This window comes from Engystomops pustulosus, chromosome 11 (genome assembly GCF_040894005.1).
Source record: "Engystomops pustulosus chromosome 11, aEngPut4.maternal, whole genome shotgun sequence".
In the NCBI taxonomy this organism is placed as follows: domain Eukaryota; kingdom Metazoa; phylum Chordata; class Amphibia; order Anura; family Leptodactylidae; genus Engystomops; species Engystomops pustulosus.
Window position 1 is genome coordinate 84,839,950 of NC_092421.1, and position 21,931 is coordinate 84,861,880.

At 44.4% G+C, this 21,931-nt stretch overlaps 1 protein-coding gene across 6 annotated transcripts in view; it reads left to right on the forward strand.

Annotated features, from left to right (window-relative positions):
* The window catches only part of UROS (uroporphyrinogen III synthase), a 33,853-nt gene that overhangs the window by 6,968 nt on the left and 4,954 nt on the right, over positions 1-21,931 (forward strand). For all 6 annotated transcript variants that reach the window (XM_072130834.1, XM_072130832.1, XM_072130833.1 and 3 more), the window contains exons 3-8: positions 290-373; positions 1,609-1,699; positions 9,300-9,374; positions 15,231-15,305; positions 19,834-19,917; positions 21,368-21,450. In XM_072130834.1, the coding sequence (XP_071986935.1) occupies positions 290-373; positions 1,609-1,699; positions 9,300-9,374; positions 15,231-15,305; positions 19,834-19,917; positions 21,368-21,450 (492 nt within the window). The remainder of the gene's footprint in view (positions 1-289; positions 374-1,608; positions 1,700-9,299; positions 9,375-15,230; positions 15,306-19,833; positions 19,918-21,367; positions 21,451-21,931) is intronic.

Genomic DNA, 21,931 nt, shown 5'->3' on the forward strand with positions numbered 1-21,931 from the left:
TGAAAATTGGGTCTTTTGCCTTTTTCTGTTTCATTGAAACCTGAGACATATGATGATCTGGACCACATATATGTATCTGTACATGTGATTAATGGTATGCGCTTCCCCTAGTGCCACTGATTGGTGGCCTAAGCTTTTATATGGACCAATCAGCTTTATTTACAGATGTTACCTATGGCGGTATCATGACCAATTCCTTCTGGACGCTTTCTACTACAAATATGCAAATAAAGTTGTTCCTCGAAGGTCTTAAAAAGCATAAATTATCCTGATTTCTCTTCCTTCCTAGGAGTTGTCATTGCATGGATACGAGGCCACACTAATCCCCGTGTTATCCTTCACATTTGTGTCCCTGGAGCTTCTCTCCGACAAGGTATAATCTCACCTTATTCCATTACGGCGCCTAATCCGGTTTTCCCTTGTCATTCGGTTTAAGTCTCCTGTAACCTAATATCCCTGCCTGCCGCACTAAGGGTTACACACTGATATAATAAACAGTATAGTTATATAGAAAGAGGTTAATTACACTTTGGATGATAAACACTTACCCTTTTATTGAATTATCCTCACTAGGGCTACCTCTACTACCCCTACAGGTGACATCACCCAGCTTTTCCTGACTCCTGAATAGCAGATCTGCCTATCCCTGCGTTGTATTTTTCTGTATAGTAAGGCTGATTTGCTGTTTAGGAATAATGGGTGGGAATTTGCAATAGTTGGAACCCACACGAACAGCCAGATATCCAAAGGATCAAGAGAACCCCCCCAAATGAATGGACCAGCTGATAGTACATGTTCAACTGCTCCGTTAAAGGGGCTTTTCATGGATATAATAAACCCCTCCCCCCCAAAGGACCAGGGACATGACTTCCTGTGCCGTCCTCTTGTCCGAGTAAGCCACTCATTGGATGAAGCGGGTCATGTGACCCCCTGGATCGGGGAATACATCTATATGGAGTACCCTGATGTGTACCTTTTTCATACAGGGTCATTTAACCAAACATGTTTAAGATAGGGGGGGGGGGGGTAACTAGCTGATCAGTGAGGGTCTTGCTTTTGGGACCCCGTCGATCATGAGATCGGTACCCCCAGCAATCCAGAGAATGGAGGTCCAGTTGATGGGAGCAGCTGGAGATAACCAAGCGCTGTGCTCAGCTATTTTTATCATTCCCATACAATTGATTGAAGCAGCAGGTCACCTTGCTGGTCCTGCCGCTCTACCCCTCATCCTAACCCCCATTCTCCAGATTCAAAACCTTACTGATCAGTTAGTAAATACCTGCAACAACCCCTTTAAGATCACTGAATACTGAGAAAGGAGGTTGTCAATTATTGAAAACAGCGCCCCACTTCTTTACAGGTTGCGTGTGGCATTGCAGCTCTGCCATATTGACAGACACAACTCATGTGCAGTCATGGAGAAAACTATTAGTATTGCCTTGTTTTTACTCTGGACCACCCCTTTAAGACTGATCCTATGTTAGTGATTTGTAGAGTTTATATAGTATTATTTGTAGAGTTAATCGTTCTTAGTGTACACAATGCGAGCTCCAAACTAAATTTTTTTCCTTTTTTTTTTCTTTTCCCTCCCTCGTCTTGTATTCTAAGCTTTCACATCCTGAAAATTATGAGGGTCTCATTTTCACCAGCCCGAGGGCGGTGGAGGCTGTCCGAATGTGTTTGGAGAATAATAAAGAAGGTGAGTGTTCGGTAGCGAATCTGAGCGTATCACAGTGATGATACTGGCCCACACGTACGTAAGTACGGACCTCTCGCATGGCACCGCTATCGTATACCACTTTCCAAATAATTTTGATGAGTATTGTTACCTTTAATAACCTCCGGTAACACAGAGACCGGGTAAAGCTACATTCACACCACCTTTTATGTCTATGCTCAATGTGTACAGCAGCTGAGCGGCCAGTGTATACACTGACAATATTTAAAGGGGTTGACCACTTTTCAATACATTTTTTGCATTAGACATGTTTCTGCATGTAGATATAGCTGTGTATTTACCTGCTTTGCTTCAGCCTTAATCTCTTCTCACCGGCTTTCCTCTGCATGTATACACTGTATCCTCTCTCTCACTGCTCCAGCCCGTCACCATGGTGGTAGCCACTGAATCTGTCTGCTCCCATTCCGTCCTTACTGACAGAGACAGAAAGAGGAGAGGGAAGGGGGAGGACATAACTCTCCTGCTGCAGCTCCTCCTATTCATCAGAGCTCACGGATGAAAATAAAAAATCGCAGATAGTCTGCACACAGTGCAAAAGTACCAGTGCCGAGGTACGGCTATGGGGACACCCTGTGCCCCTACATATGCCAATCTGTACCTCGGCTTCTGGGAGGATAGGGTGGTCTTCGGAGAGGAGATGCAAAAATGGGCACAACATATCCCTCTATGGCTGAGGTTCATTGATGACGTCCTGCTGATCTGGACATCCACCCCAGAAGAATTTAGGACCTTTGTGACCGAATTGAACCAGAACAATCTGGGCCTATATTTCACGTCTGAAATTCAAGAAAATAAAATAACCTTTCTGGATCTAGAAATTAATAAAACGTCAACAGGCCAAATAGTCACCACGGTCTATAGGAAGACTACAGCAAGACATACTCCCTAAAAAAAGGGATTCCTAAGGGCCAATTTCTCCGTATGCGACGGAATTGCAGTGGCTATCGAGAGTTCGAAAAGAAATCTCGAGATCTAAGTGACCGATTCAAAAAACGAGGATTTCTCTCACAGATCCTTGAGGAAGCATATCAAAAAGCCTGTAGGGTAGAGAGAACATCTCTACTTACCCCTAAAAGTAAGGAGAAGGATAGAGGTCCAGAACAGGTAACCCGGATTATAGGCACATATGACGGCAACAATAAGGAGATCAGGGACATCATTAGTAAATACTGGGACATCCTCATGCATGATAAAGAGGTAGCCCAAATGATTCCCCCCGAACCAGCAATTAGCTACAGAAGAGGTAGAAACCTCAAGGACTTCTTGGTCCACAGTTACTTACCATCGTCCAAACCTAAGGAAACCTGGCTTCAAAGAAGACCAAAAGGTACCTTCCGCTGTGGACATTGTTCTGTATGCAAATGGATTACGCCATGTAAAATGATAACAAGTGCAGCCACATCGGAACAGTATGAGATAAGAGACTTTATCAACTGTTCTACCAAGGGGGTGGTATACGTCGCCACCTGTACATGTCCAGCAGATTATGTCGGAAAGACATTTAGACAGTTACGAAAGAGGATCCAAGAACACATGCTTGGCATTAGAGACAACAAAGATACTCCACTAGCCAGGCATATGTGGAAACATCATCAAGGAAGCCAAGAATCCATCACATTTAGAGGTATTGAAGAGATTAGACCATCAGCAAGGGGTGGAGATTGGGACCAGAGGATCCTGAGAAAGGAAGCTCAATGGACATTTAGGCTCAACTCCATCAAACCGCACGGAATCAATGATTTTATCTCCTATGCGAGTTTTATTGAGTAATAGACAACAGACACCTTGGAACCTCGTAGAGTTCTGTGCCTTGACACTGATGGCTTATGGCATAGACTACTGCATCTTCATACCTACAATCCCTATTTGGCCTACATACCAACTACATCATTAATCTGAACTCTAGACTAATTTCTAAACCTCCGCTGAATCAGAGTAACATACTGCACTGGAAGATTCATTGGCCTCATGAGCTACAAAAACCATCGGTCATAGAGACACTTACAAAATGTTGTGAGGATACTGCAATAAAGGCACTGGAAGCAGTGCTATTCCTTAAAATACAAGTAACAAACCATCGGGATCCTTACTATGAATTGAACCCATCGGCTGACAGATCTCTGTGACAAGATCGAGCTATGTTCCATATAGAACGAAATCTCTAGATCACAGTGAGGTGTTTTAAACACAGTTGTAAAAACCCTGTATGAAATAACACTGAGGCACTGTGACCGTAACGATAAGAAATGTATGACATAACTTACCTCATCCTCCGATATCATCAGCAAGGAGTGGCAGAGATAAACCAATGGGACGTGTCAGGCCATCATGGCACCTCCCCGACAGCACTGATTGGCTAATACATTGACAGGGGGAAACCACACCTCCTGAACATATCGAGCCAGCCGATTGGCTGAATAGGAAGGCTTGTCAGCGGTGACGAGTCATGGATCCTGAATATAAACAGGGCAGGAACAGCGCGCGCCGCGGCCAGAAACATGCCGACGTGCGCACAGCACAGACCTATAAGACATATACCCTAGTTATAATAGCCAGAAAAAGAGACCCCTGAATGAAGGCAAAAGAAACGCGTTGGGTCTTAGGGTGTTATGTGTGCAGCTAAGCAATAGTGAGCGCTATATAGTCAGTCTTAGACAGTGAAAAGCCAAGTTAATCATCATCTCAGGCTGGAACATAGGCTAAATAAATCATTGCCGCCGGCTATCTCCAAATATATGACAGGCTTTACAACTTAGAAGCTTTGCCATACTCTACCTATAACTGAGATACAGTATGTTAATCTAAGCTATTGAGACAGCGCTAAGAGAGATAGACTATATTGAGGGATGTCCTCTCCATACGGCGACTGTACAACATACGAGCTGCCGTGCGTCAAACAAAGCTGAGACGTGAATACTTAGGATAAATCTTATGACAGAAAGATAGTCCTAAGAGGGAAAAATAAAATACAATAATTGAGCCTCCCAGTAAGAGCACTTATAGCCATATAATTGCTGTAAATATACAATCGATACGACAGCTCCATATGACTCAAGAAGCCATTAGAGTGCTCAAAAAGGCAAGGCACAATATGCTCGTCTGACTGCCATGACTATAGCTCACAAAGAAATACAATGTAACAATGTGTAGTGAGAAGCAATAATCAATCGCACACACTGTTACAATTTATGTGTCTCAGAGGGAAGTTGTTGTCTCTGTGATATAAAGACAGCAGCTAGGGAAAAACTGTTTCAAAAGCACAAAATTGTGCATACATACCCGCAAAACTCCAATACACTGAGACTCGATGTTTGTATGTCTGTACGTCAAGTCCTGTGAATTTTATTATTAATATAAAATAAAAGTTATATTTTAAATTATTTTCGTTTAAAATACCTCCACTAACAGTGAATTAGTCCTATTCAAGGAGTTATTTGACAATACAATATACCGCGACTCTCTTCAGTGATCTTAAGTAGCAGTTCTGCTGAATCACTTGATGAATATTCAGGGAATATCCACACGGCTGTAAAGACAGATGGGCCAATCCCTTTAAAGACATATACTGGCAGGCCGTGTCTCTATCTGACCAGTATGTGTCGTATACTATGGAAAACACAGGATGTAAAGATGCAGAAAGCATCCTGCTATAGAGAATAAGAGGGGAGGCATTGCTTCTTTTATCTGGGGTCAGCGCGTCACCCCTATCAACAAACCTGGAACTTGTATGAAGCGCTGGGATCCTGGGTTCAAGTCCCATCCAGGTCAATATCTGCAGAGTTTGTATGTTCTTGGGTTTCCTCCGGGTCCTCCGGTTTCCTCCCACACTCCAAAACATACTGGTAGGTTGATTAGATTGTGAGCCCTATGGGGACAGGGACTGATCTGTGCAGCGCTGCATAATCTGTGTGTGCTATATAAATAAATTATTATTAGGAATGTTATACTATCTGTGCCAGCATGATTTATAAGAAGAGACTCAGAGGTAGTACTATCTGTGCCCACATAAGTTATCGGTCTTGGTGGTACGGACGCCACCAGTGCCCACGTCATGACCACGGCAGCAGGATTCTTGGCCGTGGATTGAGTTCTTCTATATAAAACCTGCAATCCTGTAGATAAAGTAACATCGTTCAGACACCAGAAGGGGCGATGTGTAATACGAGGAAGCACAATGTCCCCTTAAACGCCTCTGTCTTGTTTTACTTGCGTCGGGCGGTTAAACGTCTCGTCATCTGCCCGTCGCTGCTCGTTCGGCTTCCTCCCTCCGCTGACGCTTGTTTACACGGTCGGCGCGGCTTCACCAGAGATTGCTGCCATCTGTTTAAGTACACGGGGTATGTCTTCTGTAGACAATTACCCGGCCTTGTGAATGGAGTCGATCAGAAAACACTCTCTCTGTGTATTGTGTCGCACTTCATTTTTTTCTTTGTATTTAAGTCACTTTTGTTAAGGACTGTTTTTTAATTGACCGTGTTAATTCAATGTTCTTTAAGTACTTCCAGCACTTTACAGGCATCTAATCCCGGCTCTCAGTAATTGCCAAGTTACAGAGCTCTCCAAGGAATAAATGAGTTTATCACCCGGCAAGACTGTAAATAGTATTTGTTCCCAAGCAAAGGATTTTTTTTAGTTGAGTTTTGTTTCATTAATTATCAGTACTAATGCAGTGTGCACTAGGTGCAGGGTGTTGCGCGCGAGTGGGTGCCGGGTGTTGCGCACGCGCGCGAGTGGGTGCCGGGTGTTGCGCGCGCGCGATTGGGTGCCGGGTGTTGCGCGCGCGCGATTGGGTGCCGGGTGTTGCGCGCGCGCGATTGGGTGCCGGGTGTTGCGCGCGCGCGAGTGGGTGCCGGGTGTTGCACTATGTGCAACACAAAACTGGCGCAGACACTTTATAAATACATGAGCAAGCGGGTTTTTTTAGCGCAAAGTCGGAGAGAAAACTGGGGTAAATCCTTTAATAAATCTGGGCCTATTGTATATCCACAAGATGGAGGGTAACTGACTGACCGCTGGTGATCTGACCGCTTGGACCCCACATGCCTTGAATGCTTCTGAATGTGCTATTCTTCAATAACTTCTATAGCTCTTCTAGAGATTCCCTGAAAATCCTATTTTGGTGAATTAACCCCCGGCTGAGGATACTTACCATCACTGTTCACATGAGACACTCGTCCCTGGTCTTCTTATGTCTGGAGTTCCCAATGGTCACACCCCCAAGGATCAGACATTTTTGGGGTAATTTATTACTAAATGCTGCAGAAATCAGTTTGAAGGGGTTTTTACAAAAAATGCCTATGGATGACTTAAAGGGGATGGCCATTCATTACCAGTCGTCCCCATTAATACCATAGACCGGGGGTGTCATACACAAGACCCCTGGGCCAGTTCTAGCCTGCAGCTTTGTGTTATCCGGCCCGTCTCCCTTTTCTTGACCTTATTCTGCCCTAGTCAGGAGAGTAGCACTGAGATAAGGGCACCTTCTCTGTGGCCTATTCTGTGCATTTTGGCTACTGTGGGGGCACTGTGACTATTGGCTAACAGGGGGTATTATGACTATTGGGGGCATTGACACTACACTACATTGTCGGCTACTGGTTAACAATGTGACTATTAACTAAAAGGGGCATTCTGTCTATTTGCTCCTGTGCGGGGGCAACTGTGACCTGCCACTGAATTAATTTGGGGGTACAACAGACCTCTGTTGTCTTCATCTGTGACCTTCATCGATCAGCAGGAAAACTTGTAGTGACTAGATGCCTTCAAAACAAGTGTGAACAGAGCCTTATCCTATATGCACAGTGTTCTGGCATTAATTACATTGGTTTGTTCCTCGGTCCCATCACAGACCCCCCTCCCCCCCCCTAGTCTATAGTGTGGGGGTCTCCGCACTATAACCCTGTTGCCCATAGCCTTGTCATCCATGCATAGTAAGGTTTGCCACAATGTCAACTACTAATTAAATAAAGATAACCACATCTTGTCTTCAATTACAATGTCCCGCTCACAGAATTATTGTAAATTAACCTCCATGGAAAATGTAATATCGAGCTCTCATTTAGAATTTAAATTTAGGTTTTTGATTATTATTTTATTATTTTTTTTAAGCTTAAAAAAAATTGCCCTCCATGAAATCTTTAATCCTTACTAATATGTCGTACAGGGTTATTACAACCTTTTTGCATGAAATAAGCCGCCAGCATTTGTAAGGCCCCCCCCCCCCCCCCCATTTCTCTTTCATAAACAGTGAAAGCATTAACACTGCAAATGGGAAATTATACCTCGGGTAGTTAAATTAAGCAACAAGGAAATAAACCTGTAAACACGGGAAGAGAGAGACGAAAATTTAGAGGAAATTAAGTGACTTCAGGCTGGGATGGATGGGAATGCAAATGAAGGCGGGAAGGAGGAGCGTGGTTTTCAGATCTCCTATAGGAAAGCCTGAGGCGTGGCGGTCTACCGTATGGGACAACATCGCAATCATGAGTTATACATGAGTAGGAAAGACCGGCGACACCATAGATCACTGCTTGTTTGCAGGGATATGTCTCGAGCCAATTAAATGAGGTTGCACCATCTGCAACGTGCCCACCAGGGCCTACCGGAGTAATCGGCAAGCCATGGATACACAAGGAAACAAAAACGTCCAGCTTATAGTCTTGTTTATTGTTGAACAGCAGACTCAACAACTACCTCTGGTGGAGGGCAAGACTGGTAGCAAAGCTGTCTTATACGATTCAGACTTTCTCCAATTTAATGCTGTGACTGGAACACTCGTCCTCGGCCCTCCAGCGACAGTCTTTAGGCTGGGCAGTCTCCGCAACCTTCTTAGCTCTGTTATATCACAGTTAATCATCCACAGGATCTGTATCAAACAAATGAACGCAAAGAACCCTTTTCTAACAAAGACCCAGAACTAGGGTCTTTGTTAAACTCGGCTATGTTCACGGCTGCCAGCCAATCAGACAGCCTGCTCAACACCAGGTGATGTGAAAAGGTAAACATGGGCTTTGGACGTTTATAAAAAAAATATATATATATATTGCACACGACGTGGCCATGTACCGTTGTTGGCAGCTCATGTGTCATTGGGGGAGTGCCACTCACTTGCCGATGATAACAATAAAAGATTACACTGGCCGCAATATGGGCAGAAACAGTACCTGCGCTATATTTTGATTCCCGTTTAGTGTGCTAGATGTAGAGAATAGGGCTAGCACACATCCAGAATTCAGAGCCAGTTGCCTGTAGGCTGTCAGACAGCAGCAGGGTGATCAGGCCTGCAGTGTCCACTCCACAGGGACTGCCTGGTAGAAATAAGTCATTTTTCATTACACATTTACTCCTTTTTTATCAAGATGCTTGGGTTTTGCCATGACTTGAAACTGTTGAGTTGTCTGTGTGGTGGAAATGGTCAGGTTACTGAAGATGGTCTTACAGTGTTCTCCATATTGGTCTGCTAGCATGTGTAGGCCCTTCGTGTTTTGAAGTGAAGAAATCGAAGACATTATTTTTGCATTAATTTGGTCTTAATTGTTTTTTTTTTGTTTTTTTTTACCAGCGTGGGAACATTCCCTGAAAGAACAATGGAACAGAAAGAGCATCTACGTGGTGGGGAAGGCGACTGCTGCCCTGGGTAAGTCGTCATGAGGGTCAGGTCTGTAGTTTAACATCCACAAACTTAGAGGAGTTTTGTAGAGTGAATAAATCTCTGGAATCGCCTTTTACAATGTCTTTTGTTATTGTATCTATATTCCTTACATATGGAACCTTTGTCATCCAATTTAAATTAATCTGTGGGTCTCAACACTAATTTGGAATTATCCGTATGTTAAGTCCCATAGATGATTCTAAAATCCTGTTCATATTGGAGCAGCAATTCTGCTCATTTGAGTGTACGATAGGTGGGGGTCCTAGCAGTCAGACCCTCACCAATCACAAAGTTACTTTATGCTACAGAGAGAGAATGTGCAAATGCCCCTATAAATCCATTGTCTACTTATGACATTCTTGTAGACACCGATTTCATAGCGTCTTATCCTTTGTTATCAGCTGTAATCTGTGGGAGAACTGTTCTGTTTTCCTACAGCACCCCCGCAGGCAAAAAGAAGAATGACAGTTTTTCTTAAAATCCAAAGACATTCCTGTAACACATGGATCAGCTAGGTTCTGCAGGGCAATTCTTTACTCTGGCTGCTACATAAAGGTCCTGAACAGGGGACCTCCTTGATTGCTAGAAAAAATGTTTCCTAAGACAGATTTCCCTTTCTTATTTTTAATCTTTAACTCTGTTTATTGAAAAGTCGTGCAAAATACAGAACATGAACTATCGCGGTGGTTGCATAATGTCCCTACACGTAGAACAGTGGAGTAACCACATGAATATTCTCCGGGTAGAGGCAGAGCCGGCAAGTCAAGCTCTTCCAAGAGAACTATGAATAAGTAAATTATTATATGGCGCCATCATATTCTGCAGCCGCACCAGGGGTTACACGATACATTTCAATACATGAGCGTAGCCATAGACATGTGCTGAATCCTTTTACTTTCTCTGCTATAGAGAATGAAAGGAGAGGCGGCACATGCTCGACTTGTTACTTGTTATTAATTGGGGTAACAAGAGCCCTGTTCTTGTTATCAGTGGGTGTCCCAGCAGTCGGGACCCAGTATACACGTTGCATATGCTGCGCATCCTGCTCACTCCTGCTGGGCAGTGTATACTATCTATGAGACCATAGGAATATAATGCACAATGGATGCAATGTAATACACCAGAGGCCATGGAGCCTTCGCCCTCAGGCTGCATTCATACAGCCGTGTGCTGGGATACCGGGCGAGCACTGGGCCAATGGGAAAAGGGGGGGGGGAGCGCTCTTCACCCCCCCTCTCTCCAGAGGAAGAGGAGAGGTCACAAATCTACCCAAATATAGAACATGTCCTATATTTTGCCACGCGCCCACCCAACTGGATCACGTTATGGTGACGCACCATGTGCTCACCCAGTTGTGATCAGGAGACATGGAAGTCTATGGTGGCCGCGATCTAGACGCAAATTATGCAACCTGATCACAGGCCACCAAATTGCCTTGTGAATAAGTCCTAATGGTCTCCCGATGAGTGACTAGACATCATCTGACTTAAGCAGCTCCATCCATGTAGAGAGGAACCATCTACCATATTGCAATGGCCTTCCTGACCTAAAACGGCGGAGGAGAATGTGCATGTGATGCTGCCGGGCCTCATCATCTAATAATCCAAATAAACAAGTTTCTGAGCCCCAAGGGAACAGATGTCCCTTTTTTTTTTTTTTAAAGCAAATCAGAAGTTGTAACCTCAACGTCTGGTTCCTTGGAGATCATCCGTGTGACAGTGACCTGCCTGGCAGCTGTATACACGTCCTCCGTACTAAAGACGCCGCGTCCCTCTGCATAATTTCATCTCCGTTCCTGAATTATTGATTGATGCGTCCACTCCATTAATTATTAAGAGGACACTTTATGGAAAAATAAATAACACTCCTGACGCACGGACGCGTTGTGTAATTTTGGGGAGGTGGGGGGGAGCTGTTTGATAACGGAATCTGTGCTGCATAATGTTTCTGGTTTTCGGAGCGGATAATGACTTCATCTCTGTGTTATTCCGGGTAAACGTAGAAGCGATTTACTTATCGGAATGAGATGCTAGAAGTGGGATGGGGGGGGGGAGAGCACAAATTTTCGTGTATTTCCTGCGGTATCCTCTTCCGTCCTTGAACCGTACACGGCGCCATCGCCTCGCGGAGTTAATTTGTTTTCTGGCCGCTACTAAGTCTTCCGCACGGGCTGTTTTATGTTCCCTTTTAAAGACGAGCTATAAAGCTGTCACCTCTGCGTCATATTATACTTCTGTATGTGACTTACGGTGTGGGGGATCTCTGGGATAGCAGCGCCACCGCCCCTCCTCCTCTCCGCCAATTCTCTGAGCGCTGCCCGGGCCGGACGCCAGCGCTGACAATGCAGAGCGGCGCTGTAGTAGACAACACAAGTCACTGTCTAGGAAGGCTGAAGGCTGCTCTGCTTCTCCCATATTTGAACAATTTTTGGGGGTCGTGACTAAGAAGACTGAGGCTGGCGGCCAAATTACAGGTCCCGCGTTTCTAAAGCGGAGCTTCTTTCTATGATTTTTCTGTGGGGTTTTGTGAGATTTTTATTTTCCAAGTGTGTCCAGAAAGCCAACGTAAAAAAAAAGCTCTGCTGAAGTCGGCAGAAGTCAAGTCGAGGGCAGAACAATTCGGGCAGCTACCTTCGGCTTAAAGACACACAAAGGTGTTTTTTGGAGCATTTTATTTTTGTATAGGAGCCACGAGTAGGTTAACAAGGAAAGGAAATATAAAGGTAGAACTTATACGCCTCGTTCCTGCTGCCTCTACTTCCGGATTTGGCCCCCCCCAAAAAAAATTTAAAAAGTAATTTGCACCAGAAAAAAAGTAACAAAAATTTACTGGGTCACATTTATCAAAAGTGTCAAAGTCAGACGGACAGTCTCAGACCGCACTAGAGTCGATATAGTGTCTTATCCTGGATTATAAACCAGGCGTAGTTAACCCCTACTGCTCTGAGGGCAGCCCTTTTGTTGTACCAGTCCCAAAAATGTCTAAAAGCTTTTAAGAAATCTTTAATCAATGCTACATGACACCATAGAGGTCCGTATCCCTCTACTGTCTCCTCTACTGAAACCTACCAGAATTATCTATGGTTTTGGATCAAAAAGAAAAAAAAATGTAGCAGTCACCATCTGCCTCTGTATGCATGGAGATGTTCTAGACTAAACCTAATCCTTAAAGGGGTTGTCCCAAATATCCAAGATGAGTAGCTGATCAGTCTGACTACTTGGACCCTACGATAACGAGAATAGGACTCCCAGCAATCATGAGCACGGGGATCCCGTTCTCACTAGTGGGTGGAGCTTGTGCCGTGAGGCTCCATTCACAGTCGGAGAGCTGTAGGACATCTCTGTCACTCCCATACAAGTAGTTGTAATCGCCAAGTCACCAAGTTATCTCTTATCCACAGGATAGACGGACATAAACCAATCAATGAGGGACTGACTGCAGGGAATGGGACCTGCTATGCTATCCACCAGTCAGAACAGGATTGTTGGGGGGTCTTTTGGACACTTAGGCGAGGGTCTGCTGGAGTAGAGGCGTCACTCGTATCACACCAATTCACTACATGCCCCATTTGCAGATCAGCCCAAGTAAAGGGAGCTGAGCCGCAATACCAAGCACAGCCACTATATGGTGTACAGCACTGACCTTGGCAAGGAGGCGAGAGGCTGCAGCGCTTGTCTGAATGATTCTCTAAAACCAGACGATCAGCGGCGATGACCCGATCATTCAGGCGTAGCTAGGAGAGCTAGGACCCCATAGCAGGCTTCAGAATGGGGCCCCCCTACACGCTCACACCTTTATAGACTCCTGAGCACACACTTATGATGCTGACCACACGGCAGGAATTAGAGATGAGACATATTCTTTACAATGTGCAGCATAACATCTATATAACGGTGCACATCCTCCATTACTTAGTGTGTCAGGTGAGATGTGGGGCCCCCTGACACTGCGGGCCCCATCGCAGCTACTATGGCTGCTACCACTGTAGTTACGCCCCTGGTCTGGATATATTATAGTTATTAGATTTTCAGAGGGTGGGATCTCAAAAGAACTTTTCCCCCTAATTATATGTAAAATTGGCTTGTAAACCCTAATGGAACTTTGTACATTTGCTGGTGTTTAAGCTTTAGAATTTTATTATAACTTTTTTTTAATAGAAACATTTATTGACCGCTTCACCTTTGGAACACCCTCCCGGCCACCTTTACTAGGGAAGCCTTGATCTATGTTGTCATTACTCGCTCCTCCAATGAATGTTTAATAGGGTCATTAGTTTCGAGGGCCAGTTTCAATACGTGAAATTGAAATTGCCTTCCCCCGAGGGACCTGTTTTGGTGTTATTTTTTTACCTCTCTGAAACATGGTTTAATCGCCTGTAATTAGAATATATTAAATATTTAATGAGAGGCGGATAACGTTCCTAATGACATTCTGTAGCTTCTTTGAGGCTGAGAGGTGCCACATCCCTCGTACTAGGTCCTGGATTTAATATTAGGAAGTTCAGAAACAAAATATTAATTTAAAGGCAACCTGGCACCAGCTTTTACACCAGTATACTAACAGCGACCCCTGGGAGCATACGAAACTTCCTTTCTAGGATTCCCTCTTTCATGTTAAATTTCTCCAGTGCAACTATAAGAAAAAATTTCCTACAAAGTCGTATGCAAATGAGCTGAGAGTCACTGTTTTGCCGGGGATGAGTCACTTTTAGAGGGCGGAGGCGAGGCGTCATTTCTGAAGCCCCTATCTTGGGCTCTGTAGAACCTACAACCGCCTGGTGTTATTTTAAAGAAGAAAATCTCCTCTTTCAAAAACTATGAACTTTGTTGTTCCGTAAGAAACAGAACTGGAGATACAGGCAGTCCCCGGGTTACGTATAAGAAAGGTTCTGCAGGTTTGTTCTTAAGTTGAATTTGTATGTAAGTCGGAATTGTATATTTTATTATTGTAACCCCATTCAAAAAATTTTTGGTCTCTGTGATAATTGGATTTTAAAAATTTTGGGTTGTCATAAGAACCAGGATTAACAATAAAGCTTAACTGTTATAGCTGATCATTGTAGCCTGGGACTAAAGTTAAGTAAATTACTAATTACCAGAGGTCCGTTTGTAACTAGGGGTCGTCTGTAAGTCGGATGTTCTTAAGTAGGGGACTGCCTGTATTTGGGAATGCGAGCTGACGATTCAGATATAATTCCTTTAACTGCCTGGATCTCTGGTTCTATGGTACAAAGAGTAAAATTCCATTTTCTGGTTGAAAATGACACTAAAAGTGTGGTCCTAGATAATAAAGAGCAAGACGGGGGCATCTGAAGTGACGCTTCCCCTGCAGCTTCTAAACATGACTGACTCTTTTCAGGCAAAAAGTGACTCTTCTCGGCTCATTTGCATATCATATAAGGGAATTTCTTTTCTTTTTTTTTTCCTTTGTCATGAAAGATTATACATTTTTAAAAAGGTATTAAGACCTAACAAACACTATTTACCTGATTGTACCAACCCAAGGGATAAAGTAGAGGTGTATAGTAAAATCCGTAAACACAAAGCCTGTAAGAAAATTGCGTTTGTACTGAGTTGGGAATTTCCCAGTACATTGAAATGGAATAGTAAATACTGGCACGGATAATAAGCCCCCATGCAACACTGGAAATAAAAAGCTTTGAAAGTTTGGAGTGAAAAACGGAAACGCAAAAAAACAAAAAAGGGGCTGCAAAGTTAAGGGGTTGAAATTAACCCCTTGAGGTTCAGTAAGATGCAGGGAGCCAAACCAATTGTTACCTGAAAATTTTATGCATTGTGTATTTTGTTCATTAATGACCCTGTTCTGGATCTTGTCTTCTAGTTAAGGATCTTGGCCTTTCATCGGAAGGTGAAGCGTCTGGTAACGCAGAGAAACTCGCTGACCTCATATGTTCAAGTAGGTAAATTCTGCTCCATGTACTTAAAGGGTTTTCCCAATAAATAAGTTAGGCCCTATCCACAGGATAGAGCCTAACTTGCTGATCAGTGGGAGTCTCAGTGATGAGACCCCCACAGATCACAAGAACAGGGGGTCCAATGTCGCCCCCGTTGGACCCCTCGTCGCTCCCCGAGATTAGTGGAGCAGCCACAATCACTGAGACCCCAACTGATCAGCAAATTGGTTCCTATGGATTTGTGGGAAAACCCCTTTACTAATCTCATATAATTTGTGTTTGTTAGTATAATAATAATCTTTATTTTTATAGCAGTATCCGCTTTACTAATCATGGGGGACATATACAAATTAACTAAGACGTCACAGAGTTAAAACATAGTGATCTGAAACAACCGGAGAGCTTACAGTCTATGAGGATGATGGGGAGGGGGTACTAGAGTGTACAGAGTACACTGCCAGCTCCGTAGAGATGAACTGGGCAGCTTGCGCATGTGTGACCAGCTTCTCCGGTCACTTCAGGGTGTGACCGTTCTTGTGATCCATGGGGGTCCCATCACTGAGACCCCCACTGATCAGCGAGTTAGGCAGTATCCTGTGGGTAGGGCCTAACTTGCTTTGTGGGAAAACCCCTTTAACTGCCTGTATCTCTGGCCTGATGCGGTCAGAAAGATGAGATTCTTCTCTTTAAAATGACACCTTTGTCCTGATTCATCAGGGATTATATGTCTGAAATCTGCCATACAAGCCCTGAAATAGATGTAATTTCTGGTGCAAAACCAGGAATTGCACCTATTACCCCCCTGCCCTTACGCTCCTGCCCCACAGCTGCATACAAACTATAGCCTGTTCAGGACCAGGCTATAGCGCCCTGGCAGGCAGCTGAGCTGGTGTGAATTATGCCAGGCCGGCCGCACCGGATCCTCTGCCTGCCGAATTTATCAGAAGGCCGGAGCCTCTTTATAAATCTGTGTAAGATCTCCCCCCGCTTTCCTTTCTGTAATTTGCTGCAGATTTTCCCTTGCACAAATCCACCGCGTCTGAACTCGGCTCGATGATTGCACATCCCCAGAACTTGTGTAACCTGCAGCCGCTTCACCTTCTAGTCCAGTTACTTCAATCCACATTACACAGAAGGCGGCAGAGACCTCTAAATGTCTCGCTTTGTGCCGGTCCGATCGGCTCTTCCTGCAGACATCAAAGTCAACTTTGAAGAAGCAAAAATAATAAAGGGGGAAAGATTTTTTTTTTTAATATTCACCATCACAAATTGAAATTCATCATCTCCGGGGAAGCCGTGGTGTAAAATGCCCCCCTCGTCCTGGGTAAATACAGAATAAAGTCTCTTCCCAATGTTTCTTGCGTCTCACTGGATCTTAAAGGACAAAGTGAACTTTTCATTGATGTGTTGATTTTGATCTTCAAGGGGAAACACAATGGTAATTTCTCAGTGTATCGTCTAGCAATCACCTTGTCTGGGCTTAAACATGGAGCTCCATGAGGACACCAAAGGTGTCATTGCCTCCGGAGCAAAACTCTCTGTTTAACTGTGAAAGGAAGGAGCAACTTTGTATTTTAGTTTTGATTCATTTTTTTTCAACCTTTTTGTGTTTGCAGCAGATCTATGTGTCGCCGTGGTTACAGACTACAGAGCGATTGTGCGTAGTCTAATCCTGCGGTCATGTTTTATCCGACTTTTCTAATGGCTTAATTTTTAAGAAAAAAGACTTTTAAAAATATGCAAATGAGCCTCAGGGGCTCCTGTGTACATCATGGAAGCTCTTTCTGGCATCGTCGGTTGTCACCGAGCCTCTGGCAGGAGAGGGAGGAGGGGGGGCATAAGCGCCATAGGTGGGCATGAATAATTAGCAGCTGACAGAGCCAGAAGGGGCTTCTGTGGCTCATTTGCATATTTTTACAAAAAATAAGCCATTAGCAGCCAAATGAAAGACTACAACAGCGGTGACTTACCTATGGCACGGTTGCCAGAGGTGGCACTCGGAGACCTTTCTGTGGGCACTCAGGCCTTCACCCCAACACAGAGTTTGCCAGCTAGGACTCAAGGCTTTCTCCTGTGATTCAATACATCCCAGGACTTGCCATGTCCAACGCTACTCTAAAGCAACATCCTTGGCTAAAAGGTGTGGATAAATATGGATTGTCATTGGAGCTCCTGCTCTGGGTCCCCTGATTCTTCCTCTTCAGGGGACCCTGGAGGGAAGCCACAATCCAAATTTCTCCATCGCCTTTCTATTGTATTGGTGAACTCAGGACACTAATACCATTACAACCTGTGATACAGCAGGAATCACTAAGTTACTGCTCACATTGTCATGTTGGCACTTTGCGACATACAAGTGGGTTTTGGTTGTAGCTTGGGCACTCTGTCTCCAAAAGGTTTGTGATCACTGGAATACAATATTGCATATAGGTTCACACCTGTAGCCCGTGATTGAGAGGAACAGCAGGGACCATTAATGTCTATGGGAAGAGGAAACCTTTTGCTTTAAATTTTGTGTCTTGACCAGACTGCGCCTTACAGGTAAATTTCTCCTACAATTTAGCCTAACAGCCTTGGGACTATTCCCACCCCTTCTCTGTGTTAAAGGGATTCACTAGCAGATCGGTGAGGGTCACGCTGTACATGAGGACGGGATCCCGATGAATACCCCTTATCACTAATGAATGGTCACTCATGCGTCCTACCACTCCACTGCCTATGTGAGTGTCGCAGATAGTAGAGCGCTGCGCTCCGTTATGTCCGTCATTCCCATAAGATTGAATGGGGCACCAGGGCACATGCTCAAACTGAAGGACACGATCCCCCTTCTCTGCAGACCTGGGTCTCCCATTCCCTTAATCGGTGGGGTCCAAGCTGTCGGACTGATCAGCTAGTTCACACTAGTTGCACATCTTAAAGGGGTTGTCCTCTTCGTGTGTGGGTGGCAGGATAGTAGGTGATAGTTCTGCTCCGCTTTCTTGATCTGTAAAGTAAATCCCCTGGGTTACATCATCAGCTGTCATTCCTGTCCAGAACGGCTGGAGAAGGATGGTCCTGGGATCCTAATAGTCCATGAACAATCTCCCTGCCAGGACCTTAAGCTTGTATATATGAATACTAGCATAAGGTCCTGGAAGGTATATTGGTTATGGACAGTTGGAGATCACACGATCCTCCGTCTGCGGCCACTTTATGGGCAGTAATGGCAGAAGATGCGGTAAAAGACGTATCTGACCCCAGGGGATTAAACTTTAGATTTCAAGAGAGTGGAAAAGATCTGTGAATATGCATATATTGGTAAGTTACTTAATACCCTCCCCCACTCATTAAAGAAATCATAAACCCCTTCAAATACTTGGGACAACCCTAATTATCTGTTATATCAGGTATCCCACCACTTCCTCCAAATTGGTTGTACTACTACTAATCTACCGGAAATCTACCACCAGGATGAAAGACTGTAAACCAAGCACTGACATACTGGTGCCATTGTTTTTACGAAAAAAGGATTTAATAATTATGCAAACAGCCCTATGGGGCTTCGGGCTTCACGGCTGTTTATTGAACTTGGAGCTCCTCAGGCTCATTTGCATAATTTTGAAAGCCTTTTTTTGTAAAAACAATGGCATAAGGAAGCTAAGAGAAGAGCAGATCCTGCCAGAGGGGGCGCACACCAGCGTGTCGGTGCTTGGTTTTACAATGTTTCATCCTGGTGGTAGATGCCCCTTACAGATTGGTAAGTGGAGGAGGTTTTGGGTGTCTGCAGCCATCACTAGGGGGAGCTGTGGAGGTTACTGTTTGCTTGTACACTGACATTTCTCGGATACACTTCTGTCAGGTTCTCTCCTCTGGCTGTGGGTGTCCTGGATATATATTAGTGATGTCCATGTGTATTTCTTGTGTAAGGCTGATATTTGTAATAACGAGGATCTATTGCAGTGATGGTGAACCTTTTAGCTGCCGAGTGCCAAAACTGCAACCCAAAACCCCCCTTATTTATCGCGAGGTGCCAACCAAAAATTAAAGTATTAACTTATTGCTCCCTGTTCAACAACTCTCAATCATATTGGCCTCCTGAGGACAGCAACACAGCAGAAAGATGGAAAATTTTCATCATTTTAGCTTCTTTCCAGTGTCCCTCTGTACACAGAGAAACGTGGGGCCAGCAGGAGGTCCTCCAAAGATAATTTGGCCCTGTCTAATTCTCCCTCTTCCTACAGTCCCAAGTAACAAAGTAATTATTAAAATATGACTGAAAGCAGCGTCTCTTAAGTTGCTTAGAACTGCAGGAAGATTCTTCGGGTCCTGTCTGGTGCGCTGGGGCGATGGCCCGGGTGCCCACAGAAAGGGCTCTGAGTGCCGCCTCTGGCACCCGTGCCATAGGTTCGCCACCACTGATCTATAGTAACATATAGGGGTAGAGTGTATTACTAGTGCACTATCTCTGTATGGTACCTGCTTTATTGTATCTAATACTATATTCTATCCTGCCTAATATTTTGCTGAAATGTGCACTTTTTTTTCCTACAGAACAAGTCCCTTCCTCTGCTCCCATCCTCTTCCCATGTGGCTCCTTAAAAAGGGAAGTTCTTCCCAAAAAACTGAAGGAGAAAAGTGAGTATCTTCAAGATGACTCTTTGTTGGAAGCCTGTGTGGTGCTTGTTAGGCTCCTGTAACTTTAAGGAAATCTCCCATCACAATCCATCCTGATAAACCAGGGACATTACTCATAGATCCAGGCACCGGGACTGTGGGATCTTCTTATATGTGTTATCCATGGCCTCCTGCCTTCTAAAATCTACTTTTAGAATCATGATAATAAGCCTGAAGGGCTTCTGTGGTGCTACCAGAGCCCCTCTGTGCTGCAGATTCACAGCCCCCCCCCCTTAGCTCCCACTGTGTGCTGAAACTTCCTCTACTGCAATGAGGTAGAGGGAGGGGAATGTGCTGAGGAAACAGAGAGCGAAGGTAAACAGTGTAACAGCCTGTGAACCAGCAGCATGGAGGGGCTCTGGTAACACCCCCAGAGCCATTCAGGTTCCTGAGCATTATTTTAAAAGTTGATTTTAGAAGGAAGAAGGTTATGTATAACAAATATAAGAAGATCCCACAGTCCCGGTGCCTGGATGTATGAGTAATGTCCCTGGTTTATCAGGCTTTGTATTGATGGGAGATTTCCTTTAAAGAGTTTTTCTGTAATCACCCATCAACAGGTCCTCTATATAGGATTGGAGTCCAACTCCCAGCGTCTATCCATGCAGTGTTTATCACATCTGGTGGTGGTGGGGGGGTTGTTTTTGGGATAAAAACCAGTGTTCTCTCTACACATTTACCCTATTAAACTAGCAGCCCCCTCGTGGGTGTGAAATGTGATTTCTAGAATTCCCTCTTTAATGTAAATATTCACCTGTAAAATCTCAACTCTAAAAAGATCTCCTCTAAAGTCATGTGCAAATTAGCAGAGAAGAGTCATATTTTGCCTGAGACAAGTCAACTTGAAGAGGCTGAAGGTGGAGCTTCACTTCAGAAGCCCAAATCTTTTGTTCTACATTCTGCCGGTGTCATGTTAAAGATCATCCGCAGAACCAGAGATGCAGAAATGTGAGCTGCAGATAAAGATAAATTCCTTCCTGTTTCTTTTTATTCCCTGTATCTCTACCTCTGGAATTCACAAAATCACTGGTGTTGTTTTATATGACACCGTGATTCAAGGTGCTATAGAACCAAAAATAGGGGCGTCTGAAATGATACTCGACTCCTTTCAGGCAAAATCTGACTCTTCTCTGCTCTTCTTCACATGACTTTGGAGGAGATTTTTTATAGGTAAACGGGTGAGAGGGAATTCTGGAGAGGACATTTCATCCCCTACCTGAGGGGGCTGGGGGTTTAATGGGGTGAAGTCTGGTTCCCTTTAATGGGTCTCTGACTTCTGGGTGAGCCCCGTGAAGCCGTACGTGGCGAGTCCATGTTCTGCCATCTTTTCCATTGTCTGGGTCTCTGTAATTTCCCGCCGCTCGCTGACAGCCCTGTTTTATAGAAACACATTTTTATTTCCTAATTACAGATGTTCCTCTGGAGGCTGTGACTGTTTATCAGACGGCGCCGCATCCCGATATACGACCCGCGCTGACAGATTATCTCACCAAGGTATTCGTGTAAACCGCGCCGCATTACAAGTCCTAATAAATGTTCCAGTTTTACTTCGACTGTACAAAAGTCGAATCCAGCGAATTTGCAGATGAGTGTTGTCAGCGCCTGTTCGCTCGCTTGTAGTGAATCTTTTTTTAATGACCGGGGGAATAGTCGCCGAATTCTATTATATTCCGTCTGAAGGTCTGTAACGATTACTACGAGGCGCATAATATCTAAACTCTCGCTTTTATTACTTCCAAAATATTTTCGGCTGAGGGACGCGTTTATTAGCATCGTAATCTCTGAATCGTCTCTTAAATGAAATGCTTTGAGGAGGGCACAAGGGGAAGTTGCCTAGGGCCCCAGGCACTGGGGAAGGGGGGGGGTCGCTTGTGGTTGTGTTGTTGTAGCTGGAAGCATCCTGGGGTTGGGAGCAAACAAACAGACAGAATTGTTATCTGCAAACCAAATTCTACTTCCTAGAGGTATAATAATA